This window comes from Acipenser ruthenus, chromosome 2, assembly GCF_902713425.1.
Source record: "Acipenser ruthenus chromosome 2, fAciRut3.2 maternal haplotype, whole genome shotgun sequence".
NCBI classification, from domain to species: domain Eukaryota; kingdom Metazoa; phylum Chordata; class Actinopteri; order Acipenseriformes; family Acipenseridae; genus Acipenser; species Acipenser ruthenus.
Window position 1 is genome coordinate 91,987,033 of NC_081190.1, and position 25,375 is coordinate 92,012,407.

Sequence of the window (25,375 nt, forward strand, 5' to 3'; positions counted from 1 at the left end):
CAGCAGGACTGACATTTTTTCAAGGGCAGTATGTTGTCTGTATTCCACTTGGAACTGGCTACATTAGGGTGGGGGTGCTTTTGAAAGTTTGATTTAACTGAGTTATAAAACATCGCTGTTGTTTTTTTTTTTTATAGGAAATAATTTCAGCCCAGAAATGAGAAGCAAACTTTAATGCAAGCAGTGTGAACCATAAAAAATAATTTGAGCTTATTTCAACAGAACATGGTGTCATTTCCTTGTGGCTCAGCACAGCTATTGGTTCAATTAAACAATTTAAAACAGGACTGGAACAAAGACCAGGACTGGAAGGGCCAACTTTGGCCACCCCTGGACTAAGCTACAGTGGGCGAATGTAATCTTATGGATTCTATGTGCTACTAGCAGATAACTTCCTAAAAACAACGTTATCGCTAACATATCTCTGATCAGAGTTACAGAGTACAATGAAATAGCTGGTAACTGGAACCCAAGGGACACCAGCTGTATGCATTTAAACCAATAGCCATGAAGCCACCTTGCATTATATAGGCAAGATCCCTGCAAGAGGTGTCAAGTGTAAATGTCACTTAATAAACACAACTATTTAGATTGTTTTAGGCTGGCTCACTATCATTGGACTCAGTCAGGGAATGCATGAGCTATGGTCCCGCTCCCCAGTAAGGACAAAGGAGAAGGGTAAAGGGCATTTGAGAAACGCTAAACTACAGCATATCTTTTTGTTACATCATTCCTATATTTCTAGTTTTTACAATAAAACATCTAGATTGTGATATTTCTTTATTAGCAAATATTTATTTGCAACACAGGGTAGCGCTTTTTGGGGGTCCCGAACAGAAGTAGTCTGAAAAGTACTGTCTTAACATTTTCAGCATCTATGGGATGAGCTGTGCCATCCAATTTGAATGAATGGTAACCTAAATAGAAAGAGAATTTTTCTGAATAGTGGGTGAGTCACTAAAATAAACAACTGCTGGTCATACACGACTACAGAAGAAAAGGGCAGGCTGGGAGGCATTATTAAATTTGAATTGTGCATGAAATCTAGTGGGGTAATAACGGTTAGGAATAATGTAATGATTCTAATGTGCTGTGACTTCTGTAAAGTACAAATGAGATAAATACATACAACTACAGAATAAACTATTCCTTGAATACATATCTTGGCTTGGAGGCTGTGCGGTCCAGTGGTTAAAGAAACGGGCTTGTAACCAGGAGTTCCCCGGTTCAAATCCCACCTAAGCCACTGACTCATTGTGTGACCCTGAGCAAGTCACTTAACCTCCTTGTGCTCGTCTTTCGGGTGAGATTTGAAAGTGACTCTGCAGCTGATGCATAGTTCACACACCCTAGTCTCTGTAAGTCGCTTGGATAAAGGTATCTGCTAAATAAACAAATAATAATCATAATGATAGTGGAGAGATAATGGCCCAAAGCTCTCTAGGACTGGGGAAGGGAGAGCGATTATCTTGTGTCCTAAAAATGCACTACTTTAATAGCCATAGCTGTTACTCCATCTAGTGGTCAAAGACAGGAGATGCAGGTAGTTTTAGTGAGTTGGCCAGCTATGTACAAGCATTAAAGGAATGCAAAAGCATACATCTGAATTAACAAGCACAGAAACAAAAACAAAACACACATCAAGTCCCTCTAAAACAAATCAAAATGCCAGACTCACAAACATTCTTTTCCTATAAGTAGGCTTGATCCTTTTCAACTTTTATTAAATACCGTAATAAATCACTCACCTTCCCTTGTAACATACTTGTTTCTGAGCTGACTCAAGTTCTTCATTCAAACATCATGAAACCTGTTAATTGTGCACTAGGTTACAGGGGATTTGCTACTTAATGCAATCGTTTTCAATGTATTTTTTGCTTCTGACCAGCAAAGATTTCCAAGCTAAGGAAAACTCACAGCAAATGAAACTGGTGTCAATGTTTTCCTATTGTTGACTTGAGATACAGCGGCACTCAATCGTGGCATGTCGTCAGCTCAGCTGCTGACAAACGACTCAAACTAAAAGTGATGAAATATATTGTATAATTAATTCCATTGAAGAACCTGAGCCAAATGCTTATTCTAAAAGGTGAGTGATTTCTTACTTTATTTTGTAAGACCCTGGGTTGTGTTCAGATGGTCAACATAAAAATGTAAATTAAATAAAACAATATCATTTAAATGCCTCACACCTGCCCACCCAAAGTACAGGCATACAAATGCCTGAGGTACAGCTATAAGAAACTAAAAATAAACTAAGTGGATAAGCTTCACATAGTTTTACACCAGACATAATTATATATACATAGTCAACAGATTTGCTAGTAATTGAAAAGATGTTGAATTGTGCACTTGGTTACCAGGAATACATTTTATTATGTATAGTTTTTTGAGAATACAGTCAGTTCTAAGACTTGTGGAATGGCCCTGTTTATGCCCCATGGATGTGGACAGCAAGTGTTTCCCTGTTCTTGGACTGAGTAGCCTGCAATAGAATCCTAAAGTTGTCTAATCCCCCCCCCCCCATGCGTTTGCAGCACTGCAGCGAGGGTGTGTTGGTGTGTCCTATCAGACGTCTGTCATCTCATCTTCCAGGTCGTCCCCCTCTGTCTCCCCGTCCCCCTCCCCTTCCTCCTCCTCCTCCTCCTCTTCCTCCTCCTCCGAGGTGACATCAAGCTCCTCCGCCTGCGACACACACTTGGGGCACGAGCACACAAACAGGTAGTTCTCCCTGGGAAAGGGGTTACAGAGTTAATGAGGCAATAACAACTGGAAAAGTTCAATACAAACTAGAAAGGGAAATCCTTCTTTGGTTTTATGTGTGATCCCCTCTCCCCGCTTGATCTTCATATCACATTTTTGGTTGAAATTTGTTAAAGCGATCAGGTTTGAATTGCTGTGTCTCCAACACTGGACAGCAGCGTGGAAGGTAGTGGGTTCAAGCAGCTATAATATGTAGTAGAACCTGTCATTGATCAATTGTGTTTTGTGTATGAGGACATTTTTTTTAAATGTGCTTTTAGATTAGATATTGGACTGGATCACCTAGGCTGCTTAAAATGTATGTCACAATTCAACTTGTGAGGTTTATAATTTACTTATATATATAGCCTAGTATAGAACAAAGCCACTCGTGTTGTGTATATCAGGTACAAGGTACAGGGTTTGCAGGTTAGGTCCTACACCGTTATGGAGTGGATAGCACGGGTCGCTATTACGGATGGGAATTTTAAACGTTTAAAACGTATAAACTTTAAAGAAGTGGTACAACGTTTAATAATATGCTAGACGTATAACCAGCCACATGACAAACGTCATCAAACGCATATTTTTCTATGCATTAATTTTTATAATTTTTTCTTAGTAGTCCGTCGCCTACGAGACTGCTCTAGTGCCACAGTAAGGGCAGATATAAAAAGGAAGGGGTTTGGCAATTGCCTCCAAGTAGTTTTTCTAATTGGTGCAACAGAAAGATTGACACTGGGGCGGGTGTTATTCTCGGTCGATCTGGCGCTTCATTGGTGCACTGTGTGTGTGTTTATGTCTGTAGTAGGCGTGGTATGGTATCAATTCCACGGCGGGGTAATAACGTTAATGACAAGCGTTTTTTTCTGAGGTGGTTCTATATTTAAAATGGCATCTCTAAACAAGGAAGCCACATTTGGAAGTATTTTGAGGAACCGGACGAGAAAATTGTGGTATGTAAATAATTATGCCAAATAAAAAAAAAAGTTCAAAAAAGTTTGAAATGAAAACATTCAGAATTATTGTGGCTATAGATTTGGCCAAACAGGATGTGATCACGATATCTCCTATGATGACAGCGAGTGTGAATCATGAATGCAGCAGTTTTTAAATAAATGTAAGATTATCCCAATACTGTGCAGACCCATAAAACAATAACAGCGAGGCTGGAAAAACTTAGATGACGAAAAGTGCTGCAGCTGTTCATACAAAACTTTCAAAAGGGAGAAAAAGTTGCAATTACCACAGACTCATGGACCCCATTCCCCAATCTTCCCATAGGTGGAAGGCTGTTTTCAATTGAAATTGTTCTGTAAGCTTTTGGACGGAACGGCCGTTTATGTTTAGTACAGTTTTTACTTATATGTTGGAACTACTGCATTAAAGTAACAGACCTCCGAGACGCACTTCAAACAGGTAGGCCCGGCATCTCTTTTTAATATTTAATGTCAAGTTGTGTGGATACGTGAATTTGAATACTTTACGTTATTTAGTAATACTTGACCATATACAATTAACTGCACAAGAAGTCAAACACTACATTAATTGCTTAATATATTACTTGATTGTGTGTTAATTTGACATTTAAAATAGGACTTGTGGCAATGTTTGGGAGGTTTATGTACACTAGTGCAGTATGTAGAGGAGAGTGGTGTTTGATTCGAGTACTCGGAAATTGTAATGCTCAAGTACTCGTCTCGAGCAACAATAGATCTCAAAAATCCCACTGCTACTATCAAAGACCTCAAACTTTTAAATCTCTGAGGCAGACTTTTTAAAATCAGCCACAGTGCTCTTTAAAATTCCAAAATATTGTACTATTTTATCCCTGGTAATTAACTTTTCCAGAAGTGAAAGTACAATTGTAAGCACAACTCACTTTTGCACTGTACAGTGGGTGATGTTCATCTAAAAAATTTTTTTAACCATATAATTTGTGGCAGAGTTACTTATAACAAAACAAAACAAAAAACGTAATAGGTTCCTGTTTTGTTGTTGTTAAATGAACCTTTAAGAAACACACTATTCTAAAAACATTATACTATCCAAAAATGTGTTCCGTATGTATATAGTATAAAGTTATATCTTCACTAGCAACTTTAATTACAGCCATAAATATAAACATTTAAATATATAATTTGATGTGCAGGTGTTTTTATTTTATTTATTTGTTTTACTTTGTAGTTAAGTCTCTGCAATGTTAAAACGTTATTTGCTTATTTATTTAGGGTTTATTTGCTTAGAAAATACTAACCAGGGCTGTCAGTATCAGAATGTAATATAAAGATTGTGTGTATGTAGATATGGTTTAAACGCTGACATTACAAAGAGTTTAAACGATCATAAACATTTACCAAAAGCTCATCCCTAGTTGCTATCTGTTTGAACTCCCATACCTGAGTATCTTGTGCCGGCTGTGTCTGCTACGGTCCCTCTGACAGCAGTCTAAATAGCTGATACAGATCTCCTGGAAAGCAAGACAATAAAAGAAATCAACAAGAGAGAAAGAAGATCTTTAACTCTTATATACCTTTTCCCAATGTGTACCCTTTTAATATCTGCTAATGCAAAGTTACTTATTTTATTATTGCAAACTTTTGTACTGTTTTTTTTTATTGGATAAAGTACTACATTAAAAAAAACCTATCTTGTGGCGCGTGAACAGACTTTCTCATTTAATTCAAATAATGTGACCTTTCAACTCTGCTGTTCCCATCTTCTCTCTCTTAGCACAGAATATATGTTGATTAGGTTGAGGCAGTGAAGATGAAGGGAACCCACTGTCACATGTCTTAAATGGAATGAGGAAGATCTGTTCAGCACCGGCAATAACATTCTCCAGGCACGCTCAAAGCAAGAGTAGGGTAAGTGAAAAATGTTGTGAACACTCATTATTGGAAAAACAAAAACCAGAACGATAGGAAACAATAAAAAAAAAAAAAGTTTTTAATGCATTTTGAAGCCACTGTTTAGTAGCATAAACATTTCCCCATGGTGTGTGGTTCTTTTATAACAATGACATATACATAGCAGATAGAACAGTATTGAAGGAGAGATTTACTAAATCATACTGAATTCCTTCTTTGAATCACTGCATCCCACCAAAACACAGCTGCTGGTACAGAAACAGACACAGCAGATACTGCACCATACCTCCCCAGGCTTGATATCAGAGAGAGCAGTCAGGTGCAGGAGGAAGTTGTTTTCTGGGAAAGACGCCTCAGCATTAGGGATGCAGCTGTGATTACCTAAACAAGTCAGGAGGGGTCTGGTCAGGGTCGGGGTCAATTCCTGTTTTTCAATTCCAATTCCTTTTTAAAATCAATTCCCATTCCCTTCTAATCAATTCCAACACACCATTGCAATGAGTAGTCACTGTTAGCCAATTAAATTGGCTTCAAATAAAAACACTTATTAATGTCTCTAAAATTGCAATTCCAATTGGAATTGGGAATTTATTTATTTTTTTAAAAGGAATTGGAATTGAAAAACAGGTATTGACCCCAACCCTGGGCCTGGTTTAGCAGAGCGGCAGGCAGTCAGTCTGGAACAAACAGCACATTCACTGAAGATTTTCACAACTCACCACCACCAAAACAAGCTTACTCTAAAATGTAATGTCATGGGTTCTGATTACCAGATAGAATTAGCCTTCCGTGCAGAAAGCAGGCCTCAGTGACAGTCAGGTTTGTTTTAGCTGACTGGACAAAATTCCTCCCTAATCTGAAACCTGCAGGCCATAACACAGCAAAATGTACAGCAACAGGAGGTTACAGATGACGTTTTACAACCCAGTTATAGCCAAGACAAAACAGAAATAAAAAATCCAAGTGTTTCTGAATGGTGTTTTTCTTATGCTGGTAACATTTACAGGATTTCGAGTTTTAGCATGGACTTTTAAATATGTAAGCACTGGTTTTAAAACCCTAAGCAGCACTATATCTTTCAATTCGCAAAGCTTATTGCATAGATTTAACACAGACAATCGCTCCCAAGGGCTATATCTTTTCAGATCACAGAAGGCACAGTCACAGATTCTGCATTAAAAAAAAAATTAAAAAAGGGAAAAAATCATTACTTACAAGAGCTCTGCAGGAGAAAGAGCCCAGATCCTTCACAGTTTAGGAAATCTCCAGTCTCTGGATTAAGAAAAAAAAATCTGCATTACTTTTTGCCTAAATAAAGTTATTTTTAGCAGTTTCGCTCGGCAGTTCTTAAGTAATTCACTGAACTCTCTCCACATCCATAATGTCCTTTTTGTAATGTGGAGACCAGAATTTAACATAGAAATACAGGCTCACCTCACCTCATCATAACCCGCTGCCTCACCTTTCTCAATGTCCTTGTAGAGCTGATCAATGAAGGCATCCAGCTGCTCCCTCTCTCTGGCCCGGAGCTCCAGAGAGTCACATCCGTGAACCCACTGGCTGAGAGAGCTGAGGAGACAAGAACCCCAGCTTGTGACAGCATTCTCTGGGGCGGGACACTACACCCAGTCCTGTTTTTATAGCTACTTTATTCATGGAAAATAAATAAACATCAAATGGTATCATATCATAATTCTGTAGTTTAGAAACAAATATGGTGACCCTCAATTTTATTCTTTTTGATGCACTTCTGAAATGGCTAACATCCAACCAAGGGTCTCTGGGATCAAGTAAAGCGTATTACTGGTTGGATTCAGATCAGAGTTAGAAGGAAGCTGATTGCTTTGATTTCAGGTTGTCTGTAATACTCGCACTTCCTAGGTCACTTCACCTCCATCAGTTCACTGACTGAATGTTAGCAACACAAACAGAGAGCTTTCTTCATCCTGGAATGGTAATGGATATCATTTTCGTAAAATGAACTACAAACCCTAAAATCAAAAACCTATTAACACCTGATATGAAAATATAGCAGGTGTTTTTTATCTTTTGTTCAAATAGGGACTGTACTGCTTTGAGAACAGACCCCCGTAGCTGGTCTAGCCTTCTCTACAGGGCTCCTCGTCATCTCTGTGTCCCTTACCTAGTTCCAACACCCTGGCCGTTAGTCCCGACCAACGCAAAGAGCGACCGGAATCCTTCAAGCGTAAACCACTGAAAGACACAACGACTGGTTAATGAACAGCAGAGCAGACATCTGCGACCAGGCTCCCTCCTGCAACAATGCTGGTGCTCCGACTGAAATGAGGGCCGTATTGTGGGAACAGAACACTAGTATTGCAAGAAGGAGCATGATCTGGATACACAGAGTTTATAACAGGAATAGTCTTTCTCCAGGAGAGAAAACCTGAGTAAAAGCTGTGAAACATATTCCCCACGTGGTTTATAAACCATGATTGAATAAAAAGATAAAAACTATGGGGATTTAAAATACAGTATTGCTACAGACAACAGTGTATACAGGTAAACTAATTTGATTCTTATAAACACTGCAGGGGGGTTAAAATCTCATCTTTTATAGTTGGTATGGATAGATACTCTCCCTATCTTGTTTGTTATTTGTCTTTTAACAAAATGCTCCTTCATTAAATGAACATTTGGTGTTATTATGCATTGTACAAGTAGCCAATCAGCACCATCCCATGTATCGTGACCGGTGTATAGGGATTTGTACTGTATCATGATACTGGTATTGTTAAACCCCTAGTGTCTAGGAAGAGGACTAATCAAGGCAGAAAGGAGAGCTGTGTACTCACACTGCGGAGATGCTCATCATAAAGTGCTTTAGTGAACAACTGCTTCAACACACCCAGTTGCCCCTGCAAAACAAACACAGTTTTAATATGAGACACACTGATCTCCTCTGATTAATGTAGGCACACTCACCCAACAACTTAATAACAGGGAGATTACAACTTAGTTAAAAAAAGACTGGAAAAAGAAAGACAAACAGATTATGGGAGTTTGCCGACCCAAACAATAGGGTTTGCACTACTTAGGCAATATTGGCAACAAACGTAATTACAGAAGGCTCTATAAATTAGACGTGGCAGAAATAGGTATACCGGCAAAACTAGCTGTTGAATAAAAACTGATAAGCTGTTTGGAAAGAGAGTCCTGTGACTGATCTCTGGTCCTTTGTGCCCATGTCTATTTTAAAGACAGACAGACAGCCTCCATATAAATTCTGGTTCTGATACTCTCAACAACATGTGCTAAATTAGCAAGTTTCATCAAGGAGTTCTCAATGTTGAATTGTCTTAATTCCAATAAAAAGGCATTTAACAGTTTATCTTAAAGTAGTAACAATGTTTTCCAGCTTAATGTCTTATTTTGTTGTTGCTCCAATTCATTTTTCACCCTTCAGTGAGTTTGCCCTTACAAGAAGGGGCTTGTTAAACCCATTCCTGGGGCCCCTGATCAGGGATCCCCTGCGGAGCTCTCTCCTCACAGGCTGAATGCAGGGCACACTGGGGCGTCAATGTGCAATTTGTTGAACAGACTAATACTCCTACTACATCAGAGAGCTCACCATAATGGAGACAGATCAATCAGTCAGAGCATTACTCTAAACAAACCCACACAGTGGGGACGGAGAGCCCTGGGGACGGGGTTAATGCTGCCAGGCTTAGAATCACTCCACTAGAAAATGAACAGCAGTGGAGAAGAGCACGGGAGAGAGGAGAGCACCGCAGGGCCTCTCCAGGAAAATGAAACGTTTCGTTACTTCGGACAAGTCTTCAATAGCAGTCTCAGTAAGCATAGTATCGGCACATATCCACCAGATGGCTTACAGACAAAAATGAGATATTTTAGAACTCGATTCATGGCTTAACACCACCTCTGCTAAATTTGTATCAACGAACCATCTCGCCCAGACCATGAAGCTCAGCTATATGTGACAAAATGATACTGGAACGCAGACAGCCATCTTTAACTACACCTCGCCCAGACTGTCCAGCTCAGCTATACCTGGGCAAAGGCAGAGGAAACGAGGCATAACACTCCTAACCTATAGCGGAACCTCTGTTGTGCTGAATCGACAGCAAGCATAGCTCACCTGGAACTTCTCCCCCAGGAGCTTGTGTGCAATCTCCTCCTCCTCGTTTGCGGTCCGGCTGCAGAACTGGGAGAAAAGGCTCAACCAGTGGCCTTTGTCCCGAGCCTGGAAAACAGAAACACAAGACAATGAACAAGGTCAGCTGGACTTTGCAGTATACACACCGGAACTGCAATGGGCTGTATTCTTCATGATAATAGACAGCTAAGGGTCTTTCAGCTAATAAAAGTAGGTCATGAAAAGGAAAACATAGCTGTATTTTTTTTTTTTTTTTTGTAATAAAGCACTATATAGTAGAGTAATAGTAAAACCTGGATTGACTCAAACTGCTATTCCATTGGACCCTCCCTATGGTGAAACTCACTGCAGGGTTCGACATTAACCATGGCCCGGCGGCCCAGGGCCGGTAGAGATCGCAGTTTGGCCGGTAGTTATGAATCAACCCTGGCCCAGTTGGGACGGTTACATTTTTTAACATTTTAACTACATAATTATATATATATATATATATATATATATATATATATATATATATATATATATATATATATACACACACACACACACAGTGCCTTGCAAAAGTATTCAGACCCCTGACCAATTCTCTCATATTACTGAATTACAAATGGTACATTGAAATTTCGTTCCGTTGGATATTTTATTTTAAAACACTGAAACTCAAAATCAATTATTGTAAGGTGACATTGGTTTTATGTTGGGAAATATTTTTAAGAAAAATAAAAAACTGAAATATCTTGCATAAGTATTCAACCCCCACACATTAATATTTGGTAGAGCCACCTTTCGCTGCAATAACAGCTTTTGGGGTAAGTATGTACCAGCTTTGCACACAGTGTCGGAGTGATTTTGGCCCATTCTTCTTTGCAGATTTGCTCCAAGTTGTTCAGGTTGGTTGGACGACGCTTGTGGACCGCAATTTTCAAATAGTGCCACAGACTCTCAATGGGATTGAGATCAGGACTTTGACTGGGTCACTGTAGGACATTCACCTTTTGCAAGGCACTGTATGTATGTATATATATATATATATATATATATATATATAGTACAGTGCACATGTCTTCCGTTTCATGAACCCAGGCAAATGGGCCAATGTGCCAAAAAGCTGAAAAAAAAATGTACAAACCCATTTTTTAAAAACATTGCTCCCCACCTCCGATAACGTCGTAATTGAACTAATCCAAACTTTCCTGCCGCACGTCATACTTGTTGTACAGTCCGAATCTGAGACTACGGACCAAAGTGCTGTAAGACTCACTCCCTCGACATGGCAAATGTTTACAATTCAGGTTTTCTTTTTACAACTAAGCAACCAACTGCACCAATAAGCCAAAAGGAAAGGGCTGAAATCAATAATGTTAAATAAATTTAGAGTGGAGTGGAAGAAAGACTTAATCTGTCTTCATTATGACAGTGATGAAAATGTTATGTTCTGCCTTGTTTGCTGTTTCCCAGACTTGCAGACTTGCTTTTTTGGGGGGGAATTCAATATTTAGTTTACATCATATCCAGTCTCACAGTAACAGTTCGCAAGATAGCAGGTGTTTGTCTGTTGCGATTGCAGAAAAAAAAGATGCAGCGATGGATACCCAGATGTGCCGCATGGAAACTTTTTGATTTGGGATACTATGTGTTCTTCAGGTCAGAAATGCCATTCACAATCTTTCCAGGACTCATTGGTATCAGCAGTAAGATTGGCGCTGACTTGGGAGAGGCTACACAAGCGACAACGCTCTGAGAAGGATTGTTATTGTTTTTATTATGATTATTGTTTGAATAGTGTTTATTATTAGAATTAGTATATATCAGTTAACCTTTAAGCGTTGCTGTGACTATATGATAACAGCTCGGTTGCAGTTTTGCTTATGAAAAAATAAGTATCATTTGTACACATACATTTTCAAATCTTGAATACAGTATTTTCATTTTCTGCCAATTGCATATGGGCCAGTAAAAACACTACCTCAGCGGCCCAAGGGGCCAGTAGTAAAAAATCTAAACGTAGAGCCCTGCACAGACTCTACCACAATGTCTTCAGTAAAACCGCAGAGTCCAATGCTATTTTATTTGAGTCTATGGGGTTGGGGTTGTGGTGGGACAGGTGATTTGAAGATGTCCTCCATGGATAACCAAAATAATTGCTGAACTTGTCCATTTCAAGCTTCTCCACAGAAAAAAAAAAAAAAAAAAAAATCTTTGGGTAATTTTTCAAGCCATCCGAGGGCCAAAAAACAGGCCTTACTGACATTGAGAAGGGAGACGGATTTGTAGCAGTGTGGGCAAAGTTGTCCAATATGGTTTATTTATTTTACCAACAACAGAATATTTAAGATATATACAGACATAGAGTATCGACACCCTGTATCACATATTCTATCAATAATTTAGCGGTTTGAATGTACTGTTACTAATTGATAAAATACTTCATTAACTCTCAATGACAATTACATATTTTGGAAAATGGAAAGTCTCTATTATAACACAGTATGACTTCCTTGGACTTTATCATAGCTATTAAATGACTAGTCATAGCAGGCGCAAACTTCTTTGCACTTCTGCCACTCTGCTGTGGTAATGCTTGTTTTCAACTCCAGCCATGTGTGACCGATTCCACTGTCTGAAGCTGTTACAATGATTGCATTTATTAACCTGATCCTGACTTAATGAACACGTGGCTGACTGTGGAGTGTGTTGTTCTTGAAAGCTTGTGGCTGCATGTGGTGTACTTTCTACCCATTGATTCATTAGGACCTACTGTCCTTTTCATAGGTGCCTATGCAACAGGGCCTTGTAGAGGATGCTGGGTCCAATGGATCAACCAAAAGACCCCCTATAGCACAGAGGCTGCTGGACTCCAAGGGATTAGGTGAGAAGTTAATTACTTTCAATAATTCTCAATCAAAACACAAAGGGAGAGGGGATACGTGTGCACTGTGAAGAAAATGAAGCAAACTTTCAAATGAAAACCTGACATCAAAGATGGTTAAAAGGCAAAGTTGTACCTGCTTGACTGTGGCCACCATGCGGGCCATTAGCATGATGCTGGAAGTCTCTGGTGGATAGTGCATGTTCCTGAGAAACAGACAAACAGAGAGACGAGGGAGAGAGTCAGGCAAAATCACCAAATAGGCTTGCAGAGCGCCTGAACATTGTCTGGAAACAAAATACTAGGCCTACAAAAACGAACAAAGCTTTCTCTCAAAAAACCTACCCAATGGCTAAGGCTGTTTCATGGTTATCACAGATTTCACAATTTCCATAAAATGTACCCACTGTCGTGTAATATGTAGTTCCTTGTGAAAATTCCCATTTCTGAAAGAACAGTGTAAATTATATATATACAGTACTGTGCAAAAGTTTTAGGCAGGTGTGAAAAAATGCTGTAAAGTAAGAATGCTTTCAAAAATAGTCATGTTAATAGTTTATATTTATCAATTAACAAAATGCAAAGTGAGTGAACAGAAGAAAAATCTACATCAAATCATATTTGGTGTGACCACCCTTTGCCTTCAAAACAGCATCAATTCTTCTAGGTACACTTGCACACAGTTTTTGAAGGAACTCGGCAGGTAGGTTGGCCCAAACATCTTGGAGAACTAACCACAGTTCTTCTGTGGATTTAGGCAGCCTCAGTTGCTTCTCTCTCTTCATGTAATCCCAGACAGACTCGATGATGTTGAGATCAGGGCTCTGTGGGGGACATACCATCACTTCCAGGACTCCTTGTTCTTCTTTACGCTGAAGATAGTTCTTAATGACTTTCGCTGTATGTTTGGGGTCGTTGTCATGCTGCAGAATAAATTTGGGGCCAATCAGATGCCTCCCAGATGAGTCCAATTTTCAGCTTTGCCCAACACCTGGTCGTCTAATGGTTAGACAGAGACCTGGAGAGGCCTACAAGCCACAGTGTCTCGCACCCACTGTGAAATGTGGTGGAGGATCGGTGATGATCTGGGGGTGCTTCAGCAAGGCTGGAATAGGGCAGCTTTGTCTTTGTGAAGGACGCATGAATCAAGCCAAGTACAAGGTTGTCCTGGAAGAAAACTTGCTTCCTTCTGCTCTGACAATGTTCCCCAACTCTGAGGATTGGTTTTTCCAGCAGGAGAATGCTCCATGCCACACAGCCAGGTCAATCAAGGTGTGGATGGAGGACCACCAGATCAAGACCCTGTCATGGCCAGCCCAATCTCCAGACCTGAACCCCACTGAAAACCTCTGGAATGTGATCAAGAGGAAGATGGATGGTCACAAGCCATCAAACAAAGCCGAGCTGTTTGAATTTTTGCGCCAGGAGTGGCATAAAGTCACCCAACATCAATGTGAAAGACTGGTGGAGAGCATGCCAAGACACATGAAAGCTGTGCTTGAAAATCAGGGTTATTCCACCAAATATTGATTTCTGAACTCTTCCTAAGTTAAAACGTTAGTATTGTGTTGTTTAAAAATGAATATGAACTTATTTTCTTTGCATTATTCGAGGTCTGACAACACTGTATCTTTTTTGTTATTTTGACCAGTTGTCATTTTCTGCAAATAAATGCTCTAAATGACAATATTTTTCTTTGGAATTTGGGAGAAATGTTGTCAGTAGTTTATAGAATAAAATAAAAATGTTCATTTTACCCAAACACATACCTATAAATAGTAAAACCAGAGAAACTGATAATTTTGCAGTGGTCTCTTAATTTTTTCCAGAGCTGTATATATATTAGTGCCCTCCATAAGTATTGGGACAGTGAAGTCAAAATTGCTATTTTTGCTGTACATTCAAGCAGTATGAAAATACGATTAAAAGATGAATACGAGGCAAAAGTACAGAATGCCACCTTTTACTTCTGGCTGTTTCAAAACATATATGTTTTACCAACTAAGAATAACAACACTTTCAGAGTTCCAACCCCCCCATTTTATGTGAGCATAAGTATTGGGACATTTGGCTCACAGGTGTTTCTAATTGATCAGGTGTTTCCTGTTGCATTGATTGTTCACACATAAAAGAGCTGTGAATGTGTAGTCTCAGTTCTATCCTTTGCTTTTGCCTTTGGACTCTGCGTTTGGTGTCAGTAGGCATAATCCAACATCAAGACTAGGGAGCTGTCTATGAAAGAAAAGCAAGCGATTTGGATGCTAAAAGAAAAGAGGAACTCAATTAGAACCATAGCACAAAAGTTGGGCATAATCAAATCAACAGTTTGGAATGTCCTGAAAAAGAAAGAAACCATTGGTGTCTTCAGCAATCGGCAACGACCAAGTCGGCCAAGGAAAACAACAGCAGTTGATGACAGAAAAATGACCAGAGCTGTGAAAAACAACCCTAAAATAAATGTCAGTGAAATCACCAACAACCTCCAGAATGCTGGGGTGAAAGTGTCACAATCTACTGTTCGCAGAAGACGATTGAACATGCATTTCACTTGCTGAAGAGAAGACTGAAGTCAGAAACTCCACAAAACAAGCAACAGCTGAAAATGGCTGCAGTAAAGGCTTGGCAAAGCATCTCGAAGGACGATACCAAGAATCTGGTGATGTCAATGGGTCGCAGACTCACTGCTGTTATTGCATGCAAGGGATTTGTGACTAAATACTAGCTTTTATACTTCTTATATTTGCTTTAAGTTGAATTGTCCCAATACATATGCTCACATAAAATGGGGGGATAGAACTCTAAAAGTGCTGTTATTCTTAGTTGGTAAAACATGTATGTCTTGAAACCACCAGAAATAAAAGGTGACATTCTGTACTTTTGCCTCATATTAATCTTTTACTCGTATTTTCATATTGCTTGAGTGTACAGCAAAAATAGCAATTTTGACTTCACTGTCCCAATACTTATGGAGGGCACTGTGTGTGTGTGTGTATATATATATATATATATATATATATATATATATATATATATATATATATATATATATACACATACACACACACACACTATATAAAATCACTAAATAAATACAGCCTTGTTGACGCACTACCTGTTACACTGCATTTACTCTATGTAGTTCTAACAGTAGAAGATTGAAAGTTGGAAATGTCGTCTAAAATGTATTATAGTCCTGGAAACATTTTTAAAAAAAGGGATTGTAGAACTAATATGTTGGTATGTAGCCTTTTTAGCCTTCTAAATGATAGAACACCCTACTGTCCTGCCCACAAGGCCCCTCACCGCCAGGCCTCTTGCAGCTTGTTCAGGGGGTGCTCGGGTTCTTCCCTGGAGGGTCCCAGGCACAGGGCCTGGTGGTATTGTTCCTGCGCTGCCCGCCGACACTCGCTGCTGCAGTACATCACCTGCAGGGGACGACAAAGCACAGTTACTAGTTTGTCAGGAGCAAAATGAAAAAATAAATACAGTATGTACAGTATATATATATATATATATATATATATATATATATATATACACACACACAATAGACAGCTGTGTAGAAAGAAAGGACAGCTGAAGAAGGGCTTTTGTCCGAAACCACCTTAAATATATTTGCTTCAATCAAGTGCAAAAATAATTGAACATATTTTGATGTATTAAAGTTAATTGAGTCACATGTCTGTGTGTTTAAGTGATTAAGCCACAAATTGGGAGACAGGTGTTGACTGGATTCAGTTGTTGTTTTAAACAGTTACCACTGAAACCAGGGTTGTCAAACTCCATGAAACCAGGGCCATATTGCTTCTGTAGCTGTAATTTCTGATCCCTCTGCACCAGTAGCAACCGCAACTGTGAGTTAGGAAATGCTAAATACCTATATACAAAAATAACACTTTCAGAGGGGACAGAAGTTACAGTTGCACGCGATAAAGAATGAGGAAACAGAAACGACAAGAGAGAATTAGTGCTTGGACAAACTTGTTTCATTATTCTTTCAAAATGTGAAGAAATATTTAAAATTAGCTGCATAATTTCTACCATATTACATAAAAAATACTTGGTACCCCATCAAATTACCATATAAACAAAGAAGAAAAACACTCAACACTTTTTTCTGTTCAGCTGAATGTGTGTTTCACATGCCATGTATGCACCCGTTTCGCACAGTATTTATGTATTGTGTGAACGATACAGACATATTTTTGCACTGAATACATTTCAACCAGCGGTTCCTTGAATAATCAATCCAATATTTGTCCCGGCCGGCACTAGAGAGAATAGAATAATAGAAGAAAACACATCATACAATATTAATCAGGTGGGTATACATTACGAACATGAAGATGATACGAAGTATCGCTATACTGGGTGGGTTGTAGCTGTGACTGGCACACTCCCTGCCCCCTGCCCCCTGCTCCACCCGACCTGTACCTGGCACTGTGGGCAGGCCTCGTGCAGTTCTCTCCGGACCCGACACTGCTCCGGGTGAGGGAGGGACAGGCAGGGATTCCCACTCAGCCTTCTCCCATTCTCCTCCGCTGTCTCCAGCGAGCGCAGGCAGTAATCACAGGCTGGAAGCAGTTAACAATACAGAATCTCAGGGTGCCTTTCCAGCTAAACTGGGTTACAATGAAAATATTCTACACTGATTCCAGTTATAGTTGCCCTTTCAAGGTCATGTCACCAGCTGGTTTGTCATTTTAACGGTTATTTATTTAAAAGGACAGCAAAGCTTTTAAAATATTATGAAACAAATATACTGTACAACAGGGATGGACATAAGACTCCGAGCAGTTTCATCCTTTCGAGGCTTTAAAAGGTGCTTGTAAACACCATGCATGCAGAGGGCTGTAAAGTTCTGCTAAGCTACTGTGCGGGTTTTAAGGTCCCATCACTGGCAGATGGTATGTTCTGTTGGCTTACCTCTATATTTGTACAAGGCATTCCACAGGAATTGGGCAGACACTAGAGGGCGCTCAACAAATATGGTTTCTCCTTTCCGGATTGTTCTCTTGGCGAATAAACCCTTACCCTGAACAAAACAGATGATACGAGCATAAACATCTAACAAAGCCAGAATTGCATGATCTTGACTAGACACTGAGGGATAAATCAAGATACTGTAAAAGTAAGGAATCCAATTCATAAAAAATAAAAAGAACAATGGACAAGATGACAAGACATTTTTGGGGGTTTGCTTTGACCAAATATATAAATTTACTAAAACAAAAACTGAATGATATTTTGATTTATTTTGAGTTGGGTGACATGTTGAAATAATTACAGCCAGAAACTCAGGTAGTGGCTTTAAGCAGAGTATATAGGCTACACTACTGCTGCCACCCAGATACCGTGGTACAACATGCAGACTGCTCTTGTGCAAGATCAGTACGTTACTGCAGCGTTGCTGTAATTACCTGCCACTCCAAAGAAATTCATTAGAGGTGCAATGCAATAGAAACTAAGGGGATTGCGGTTGGTTTTATTCTGTCACCTTAATGAATCTGGAGCACACTTTGGGTTTATTGGTGCATTCTAAAGGCTGAGTAACTTAAAGATTATCAGCTTTTACTGTACTTCTGCCAATTAGGTGAGGTTGTATATGAAGAAATACGACACTCTGGGTAAAAATAACCATACTGTAAAAATTACACACATTTGTATTTAGCTGCATGCAGTACAAACAAGGTTTTCTGGTTATAACATGCAATCACAATAAGAAATGTGTGTGACTCAGAGAAAGGTGCTATAGAGACCTAAATAAAGATAGCATCTGATTATATGCATACGGAGTGATCCGCTAGCCCACAATACAAAGGTTCCTGAGATTTGGGCCACTGCAGCACTTGTCTGTTGCCTGTCACAATATGTTGCACATATAAACTAGTCTGAGCCGTCGTGATGCACTTGCTACTGGGAGCTGTGCTTTCCCGTAGTGGTTTAAATAACCCACATAAGCTTTCAGCTTAAAACTCAGAACAAGGTGACTCTGTTCTGGATGTCCTCATATTTACAACACTGTCGTTTAAAAGTCTGATATCTAATTTGAAAAGCATTATCACTGGGCTTCTGTTACCTGTGCTTAACTTCTATTGGATGTTTGTGTGTTTATAATAATAATAATAATAATAATAATAATAATAATATATTTATTGAATTTATAAAGTGCCTTTCAAGAGATCTCAAGGCGCTGTACAACAGTAACAATACAACAAACCCAGCAAAACAAAAATAAAATCAACACCAAAACAATTTAAAATGTTTTAGTACAAAGTACATCTTTAGGCAAGATTTAAAAACATCAAGCGAAGGGGCCTCTCTTACAGTGAGTGGCAGCGAGTTCCATAGGCACAGGGCAGAACAAGAGAAAGCCCAGTCACCCATCGACCGCCGCCTAGCTTTAGGAACCACTCAAAGATTTAGATCAGCTGATCGCAGGGCACGAGAGAGGACATAAACATGCAAGAGGTATTTCTGATATTTAGGAGCCAAATAATTAAGTGCCCTGTAGGTAAGAAGTACAATCTTAAAATCGACCCGGAACCTCACTGGCAGCCAATGGAGGGAGGCCAGGACTGGGGTTATATGCTCAGCTCCAGCAGTTCTAGTTAAAACCTGAGCTGCTGAATTCTGTACCAGCTGGAGTCTCTGAAGGACCATGCCAGACACCGTATATTTTCTTACAGCAAAATATAGGTGTGATCTGGTAGCAAATTCAGATAAAAGACATGACAACATGGTTTTATTAAGATATGAATTGAACTTTAAATATTAACAATACATTGCTTTATTTGCCAGGACAGGCAGCAATAATGTTATTTAATTAAACAAGGTAAAGGGAATTTGTTGTAAAGTTATACAGCTATAAATGTTTATTTAGTATAACTGCTTTACCACTGTTTCACAGACCCCAATCAGGACTAAGCAGGGGCTAGCTTTTCATACCTATTTGGGTCGTTCAAGTTCTAGGGATAGCTTTTGAAGATCAATCCTATTGCTCTTCTTCTTTTGTTATTTTTCATAGTCATCTCCATCATGGATTCACGTCTGTGGTTTAATAACCCTCTGAATCTCATCCTTCAGGAACATTTCCAAATAAGCCGGCTCCCGTGGGTAGGGGAAAATCTCCAACATTGGACAAGACCACACCGGCTCCCATTCAAACAAATCAGTTATGGTGACTAACTCAAGGTGCCCGGCTTTCTCTGTGAAAAAGCTCTTGGCCTATCCCCATACTATACTTCTTACTCTTTCTACATTGTCTTGCTGTTTTTTTGTCAGCTGCTGCTAAAGATACAAGTTTCCTTACACAAATAAAACACCAGTTGTTTGAAGCACTTTGGCAGACTCACTGTAATAATGCATCCAATTAATGGATGTTCACTTATTATTCCTTCTATGTTCTATTCTAATGTACTTTAATGTATTTAGGACCAACTCACCTTGTATGCATTAATATTCTTGTTTGCAAGGCAGCCCTGCATTAATGTGGACCCCACTACAAAATGACGGCTGGCTCTCTTTTAATAATGTCACTGAGTGGTAGATCTCAATGCCACCACTCCACATTTTAGAGTCTTGATTTTCTGTTGACCTCATTTCAATTTTGTAATGTAATATGTTGTATGTAGTAATTTTAATACTGGGGGCTGATGAAGCTTATTTCAGAGCCTGGAATTGGTAAAACTGCTATGCTATAGGGGTCTTGTTTCCATTTAAATCCACCACTGTTTAGATCATTTAAATATTATACCTGTGTCCAAAAAACTGCTTCACACATTACTGAACTGTCATTTTGTATTTAAAGGGTTGGACAACCGCAAAAATTCATTTTCAATATATTTTGAAGCATTCTGGATACATTATTGTTGTATAATTATTCTAGGAACTTGGCACTACTGTAAAGTAATAACTCTTCCTATTGATAATGGATAACTATTTTGTTGAATTTTAATCTTTATGTATTTTACTTTAGCTAAGGGGGAGATTAGAAATCCCAACCATAACGTTACATCCTTTCGGTTCATAATAATAAATATGTGCAGAAGAAATTAAACATTAGTGGTCGTGCCAGCCTTGCCCTATATAATACGATATGGCCATATTGATCTAGGTTGGAGGCCACATAACCTTAGAACAAATAAAATATACCGGATCTATTATCAGCCTGCCAGCTTCTTTGTGAACAATAACATTTTAAAACAAAATGTCCTTGCTACTCGTCGCCAAAAGAATTAAAAATAATTACGACGTCTTTGTAATATCCCATAATATCATGCACCGCCCTAGTTACATAAAACAAAGTAATCTTTAGAATACACGGTGGAATGATACAAGTACTCCGTTTTTTTGTTTTGTGATATAACCAAGCGAACCATGGACACTACAATAAATTATTTTAATGCAGCGATTGTTTAGATTTTGTCATTTTTAATAACGCGGCGCTATAACAGCAGTAGCACCGGCATCAGCAATAACAGCATCATGCACACAGGGGGACCAAGCACGACATGGTGCAACTAAATGAAGAACCTCAGAACCGAATACTCCAATTTTATCAACAACATTTCTAAAGAAGCTCCTTGACGATTTCGCGTCATCGCTCACCTTGATCTTATCAATTAAGCGGACCTCCACAGAGCTGCTGATTCTGCCCGGGTCCACGCAGAACGAAAACATGTCACTGATGGGGGCGGCCATCTTGGTCTCAACCTTTACACTGTCACCCCTTACCCTGTGAGGAGGCAATCCTGTTGGTGTCGTAAAAGAGGTCTGAGATCAGTGTGTTTTTAGGAAGTACTAGTTGCAGGCAAAGGTACGTTGTAATCATAGTGCGGCACCGTATCTTGCAGAGAAAGTCCCGCAGGACTGGGCATCAGATTGCAGCTAAAATTGCATATTTTGCGCTTGCGAGGTAATTTGGAGCGCGGGCATGTGGCTAGTGGGGCGCTAAACACATAATATAGTTCGGAATCAAAATCTTTTTATCCATAAAATATTAATGCCAGCTGGGTGGATGAATACACACCATTCAATATTTTATTCCGAATTTTAAACTTAAAAACAACAACTTTATATAATACATGGGTGAAGGCTATACTTGCATCCTGAGCCATTCGAAAAAAAAGTCATAATACCACAGTAGTGACGTCAAAAAGTGATAATTCCTATAGAGGAAAATATACTTGAACTTTGACCCATTCGACTCCTCGAGACCATCACTTTCAATTCAAACACATAAAATGTCTCATTTTCAATCATTCGACAACACCCACCACTGTACAGAAATGTTCATTAATGATCACCAAAATGAGAATACGTAAAAAAAACAAAAAGATGTAAACCTGGTACATTCGTATCTCAGAGAAACGGATAATGACATAGAACGCCTGTACATCACTGAAACACTACTTTAAAAAAAAACGAACTATAATGCTGAACCTCGTCTTCTTTAATATTAGCATCACAAGGTTATCCGTGTATTATAAAAAAATAATAATAATACGTGGGCATCTTCAGTGAGTTACAGGAAAATAATTCCAGCTCGGGTTACTGTGACAGTTTATACATTTATCATTTATGACGTCACAGAAACCCTAGATGAAATTATTTTCTTGTAACTCTCTCTCTCTCTCTCTCTCTCTCTCTCTCTCTCTCTCTCTCTCTCTCTCTCTCTCTCTCTCTCTCTGAAATGCCAAGGGTTGGCTTTCCTTAAGAGATTCACAGCCCCCAAAAGTGAGACTATCATTGCTTAAGACAGGGATTCTCATCTTTGGTCCTTGGCGACATCCAATAGTTCAGGTTTTTAGTCCAGCCAGCACTTAATAGTTTGTTTTCAAATGTACACTGCTTAATATTACATATGAAACACTTAAATGTCCTAATTCATACACAAGTGTAGGGCATGTGAGAATTCTATGCAATGCAACCCAGTGGACCAAAAGGGTTAAATTAAGATTTTAGATGAGAAGATGTTTTGTGATTTTGTGTAATTATCCTTCATGTAACTGTCTAATACAATGGAATGTTCTGTAATGATTGACTATTTATCTTTAATTGTTTATCTTTATTAACTAATTTATTGCTTATGGAAATTGATACGAATCTGTCTGCTTTGTACCCTGATGAAAACAATGTTAAGCCAAAACACTTATTTGTTTAATGTGTGTTCAACCAATAAAGTATGTTTTGATATGTTAGTTGCAGGGTTTCCTTCCCTTTATTTTGATTTTACTTTTTAAACCCTACGTACCACAGCTGTTTTTTGTTTTGTTTTGTTTTGTTTGTTTTGTTTTTTGTGATGTTGTACCAGTTTGTCAGTGAGTGTGGTTCGGTTCCTTCTCAAGAGTTGGTTTCAATCCGTTTGGACAAAATTGGTTTGTTTGTTTCAGTGCAAAATGAAAGCACAGTCAGTTCAGAAAAATGTTGACGGGAACAAGCAAAAATACCTATCCTTTTGAAGAGAACCAGGTTCTTTTGCACGGAGATGCACATGTGAATATAAAAGGAAATGAGTTATTTTCCTCAATAATTCGTTTCCAAGTGAACTCAGTTCGGTTGGTTTAGAAATGAACCGTATGTGAAAAGGCCCTTTGTTTCAAAGCCATTTCACACACTGACTCACCGATCACACCTGGAGAGGCTACGTTCCTTTGCCTTCATTTTGCGTCACTTCCAACCAACTATAAAACAGTGACCAAGACACCATCAGACATTTTTAAAAGTCCATTGTATAACAGAGCTTTAACCCTGTGTCGCATGACGCGAGTCTAAAAACAATGAAAAGGGACCAACTAAGCCAAAAGCCAGCAAAATCGTTTTTATTTATTTGTTATTATTCCTTTTGCAGACTGTTGGTGTTAGGCTTTTCATAAAGTCCGCTTTCAGTGTTATACTTGCTGCTTATATATTTGAATGCATTTATATAGAGACTCGTAATAAAGTGTCAGATTTCATTGTTGTGCTTTCTTCCTACACCTTTGGCACCTATTCTTACATCATTAAAAGGTGTACCCAACTCCTGGTACCAAAATCTTGCATACTCTGAAAGGACATGGGTCTATAAGATTGGCCTTTTGCCTACAAGTTCCTTAAGTGATGGCCAATAATGAAATATTTGCTTCGGTAGGGGGTATATTTTCAGAAATAAACTTTTCTATTGCCACATTCTTCTTTTTATAGAATGCTAGGTAGGCCCACTTACGCATATTTCCTACTTTGCATATATTTTTTAATGTGAGTGCCATATCATCTTTGACTATTTAGAATATCTCATAATGCTAAACATTATACTGAAGACTGAATGTGTGTAAGATAGCAGTAGTTTCATTAAAGGTAAAAAAAACTTCAATAGTAAATATTTAATTTGCTGCAAAATTACAATCTTTGCCCTCAGGATTGAAGGGGTGCTCACAGGACTGTGCGTGACAGTAATGCATTTCATGATTACTAAATTCACAAACAATAATTTTAAAAGGTGTGCTATCCACCTAACATCTTCAAAGTTAGAGCAAATACACAGAGTGACCACTAGATGTCCTCGTAGTTCACCAGTAGCAATATGATCCACAGCCTGTGTGGTCTTGGGCCATAAACTTGTAGTTAACAACAGAGTTCTTTTGCTGCACTAATTTAGCTTATTGTTTCCCTCAATAACCCCAGTGCATCTACAGAGCTTTGAAGGAGTCCTCATGTTGTTAATGGGATGTTTAAGTTGAGTGCAGATGTGAGGGATGGGTCCTGGGCAGTATCTGTCGGTGTGAGAGCAATACCCCGTCGGATTCTTTCTTTTGTTTTGCGTATCGCCATGGAGATGTGTCCTTTGATCAGGTGGTCTCTCCTTCTAGTAATCCACCTGGTACTCTTGTTGTGGAGAGCCCCTGGCAGAAAGAAAGTCTTTGATTTGTTTCTGGGTACCCCTTTTGTGCAAGATTTGGCAAGTTCTAGCTTATTCTGAAGAATTCAGTTTTAAACTGATGTACAGTGTATTCTACCACATGGTGCCAGAATCCAGTCCCAGCAATGACCAGCACTGGTGAGCTGGTGGTTTGCTGGTGTTGATTTTACTGGTCCAATAAAAAAACAGTTCCTTTAAATACCAGTTAGATGTCAATTTCTTCTCTAAATATGTTCTTTACTGTCCTAAATGAAACTTAATATGTTATATATCTGCTGGTAAGAGGGAGGCCAGAGAGCTATTGATTTTGTACTATAGTACCTAGAGTTATTGTACCTTTTTGAAAAATGGGACCAGTCTACACAGCACCAGTACAGCTTTGACCTGCACAGACCTTCCATAGTTATTTATTATTCAGAATGCAGACTCCATGCAAGTTACAAGGGCCTGAACTAGGCTCATATTCCAATATGAACATGGTGATTATGAATTACTTATGAAGATAGGTTTAAATAACTGAATCCATTTAGCCTAGAACAAAGAAGAAATAGGGAGGTTACTTGATTGAAGTATTTAAAATCTTAAACTGAGTTGACAAAGTTAACCTTAACCAATGCTTGCAATCGTAGCACAGTAACCAGGATCAGGGGACACAGTTAGACGTTAAGTGGGAAGGAGACACTTCTTTAAGATACTGTATTAATCCATGCTATTAAATATAATTCCCTATTGTTCACTATATTCAAACCTAGTTTAAACATCGGCATTCTTTTTCCTGAGGGGGCAGACCTTGATAACAATGTATCGTCCATACATGAGAAATACTAAAACAAACCTAATATGTTCAATGAGAAACA

General features: G+C 38.9%; 1 protein-coding gene across 1 annotated transcript; it reads right to left on the reverse strand.

Moving 5' to 3' along the window:
- Positions 1 to 156: 156 nt before the first annotated feature.
- smyd5 (SMYD family member 5) lies at positions 157 to 21,514 on the reverse strand. Its single transcript, XM_034013634.3, has 13 exons — positions 21,230 to 21,514; positions 17,546 to 17,654; positions 17,054 to 17,193; positions 15,923 to 16,044; positions 12,756 to 12,825; positions 9,733 to 9,837; positions 8,429 to 8,491; positions 7,756 to 7,826; positions 7,075 to 7,181; positions 6,828 to 6,884; positions 5,899 to 5,993; positions 5,142 to 5,212; positions 157 to 2,731 (listed from the first exon to the last, which is right to left on the reverse strand). The coding sequence occupies exons 1-13, from the start codon at positions 21,320 to 21,322 to the stop codon at positions 2,569 to 2,571; spliced, it is 1,266 nt and encodes a 421-aa protein (XP_033869525.2). The 5' UTR covers positions 21,323 to 21,514; the 3' UTR covers positions 157 to 2,568.
- Between the last annotated feature and the right edge of the window lie 3,861 nt (positions 21,515 to 25,375).

What these genes read in the sequence shown, in the direction of transcription:
- smyd5 (XM_034013634.3), bottom strand. Translation starts at nt 21,322, where the DNA reads ATGGCCGCCCCCATCAGTGACATGTTTTCGTTCTGCGTGGACCCGGGC. An exon ending in ATGATGAGCATCTCCGCAGT is followed by an intron (nt 7,827 to 8,428) that starts GTGAGTACACAG and finishes TGTGTCTTTCAG; the next exon opens with TGGTTTACGCTTGAAGGATT. An exon ending in GGCCAGGGTGTTGGAACTAG is followed by an intron (nt 7,182 to 7,755) that starts GTAAGGGACACA and finishes TTGTCTCCTCAG; the next exon opens with CTCTCTCAGCCAGTGGGTTC.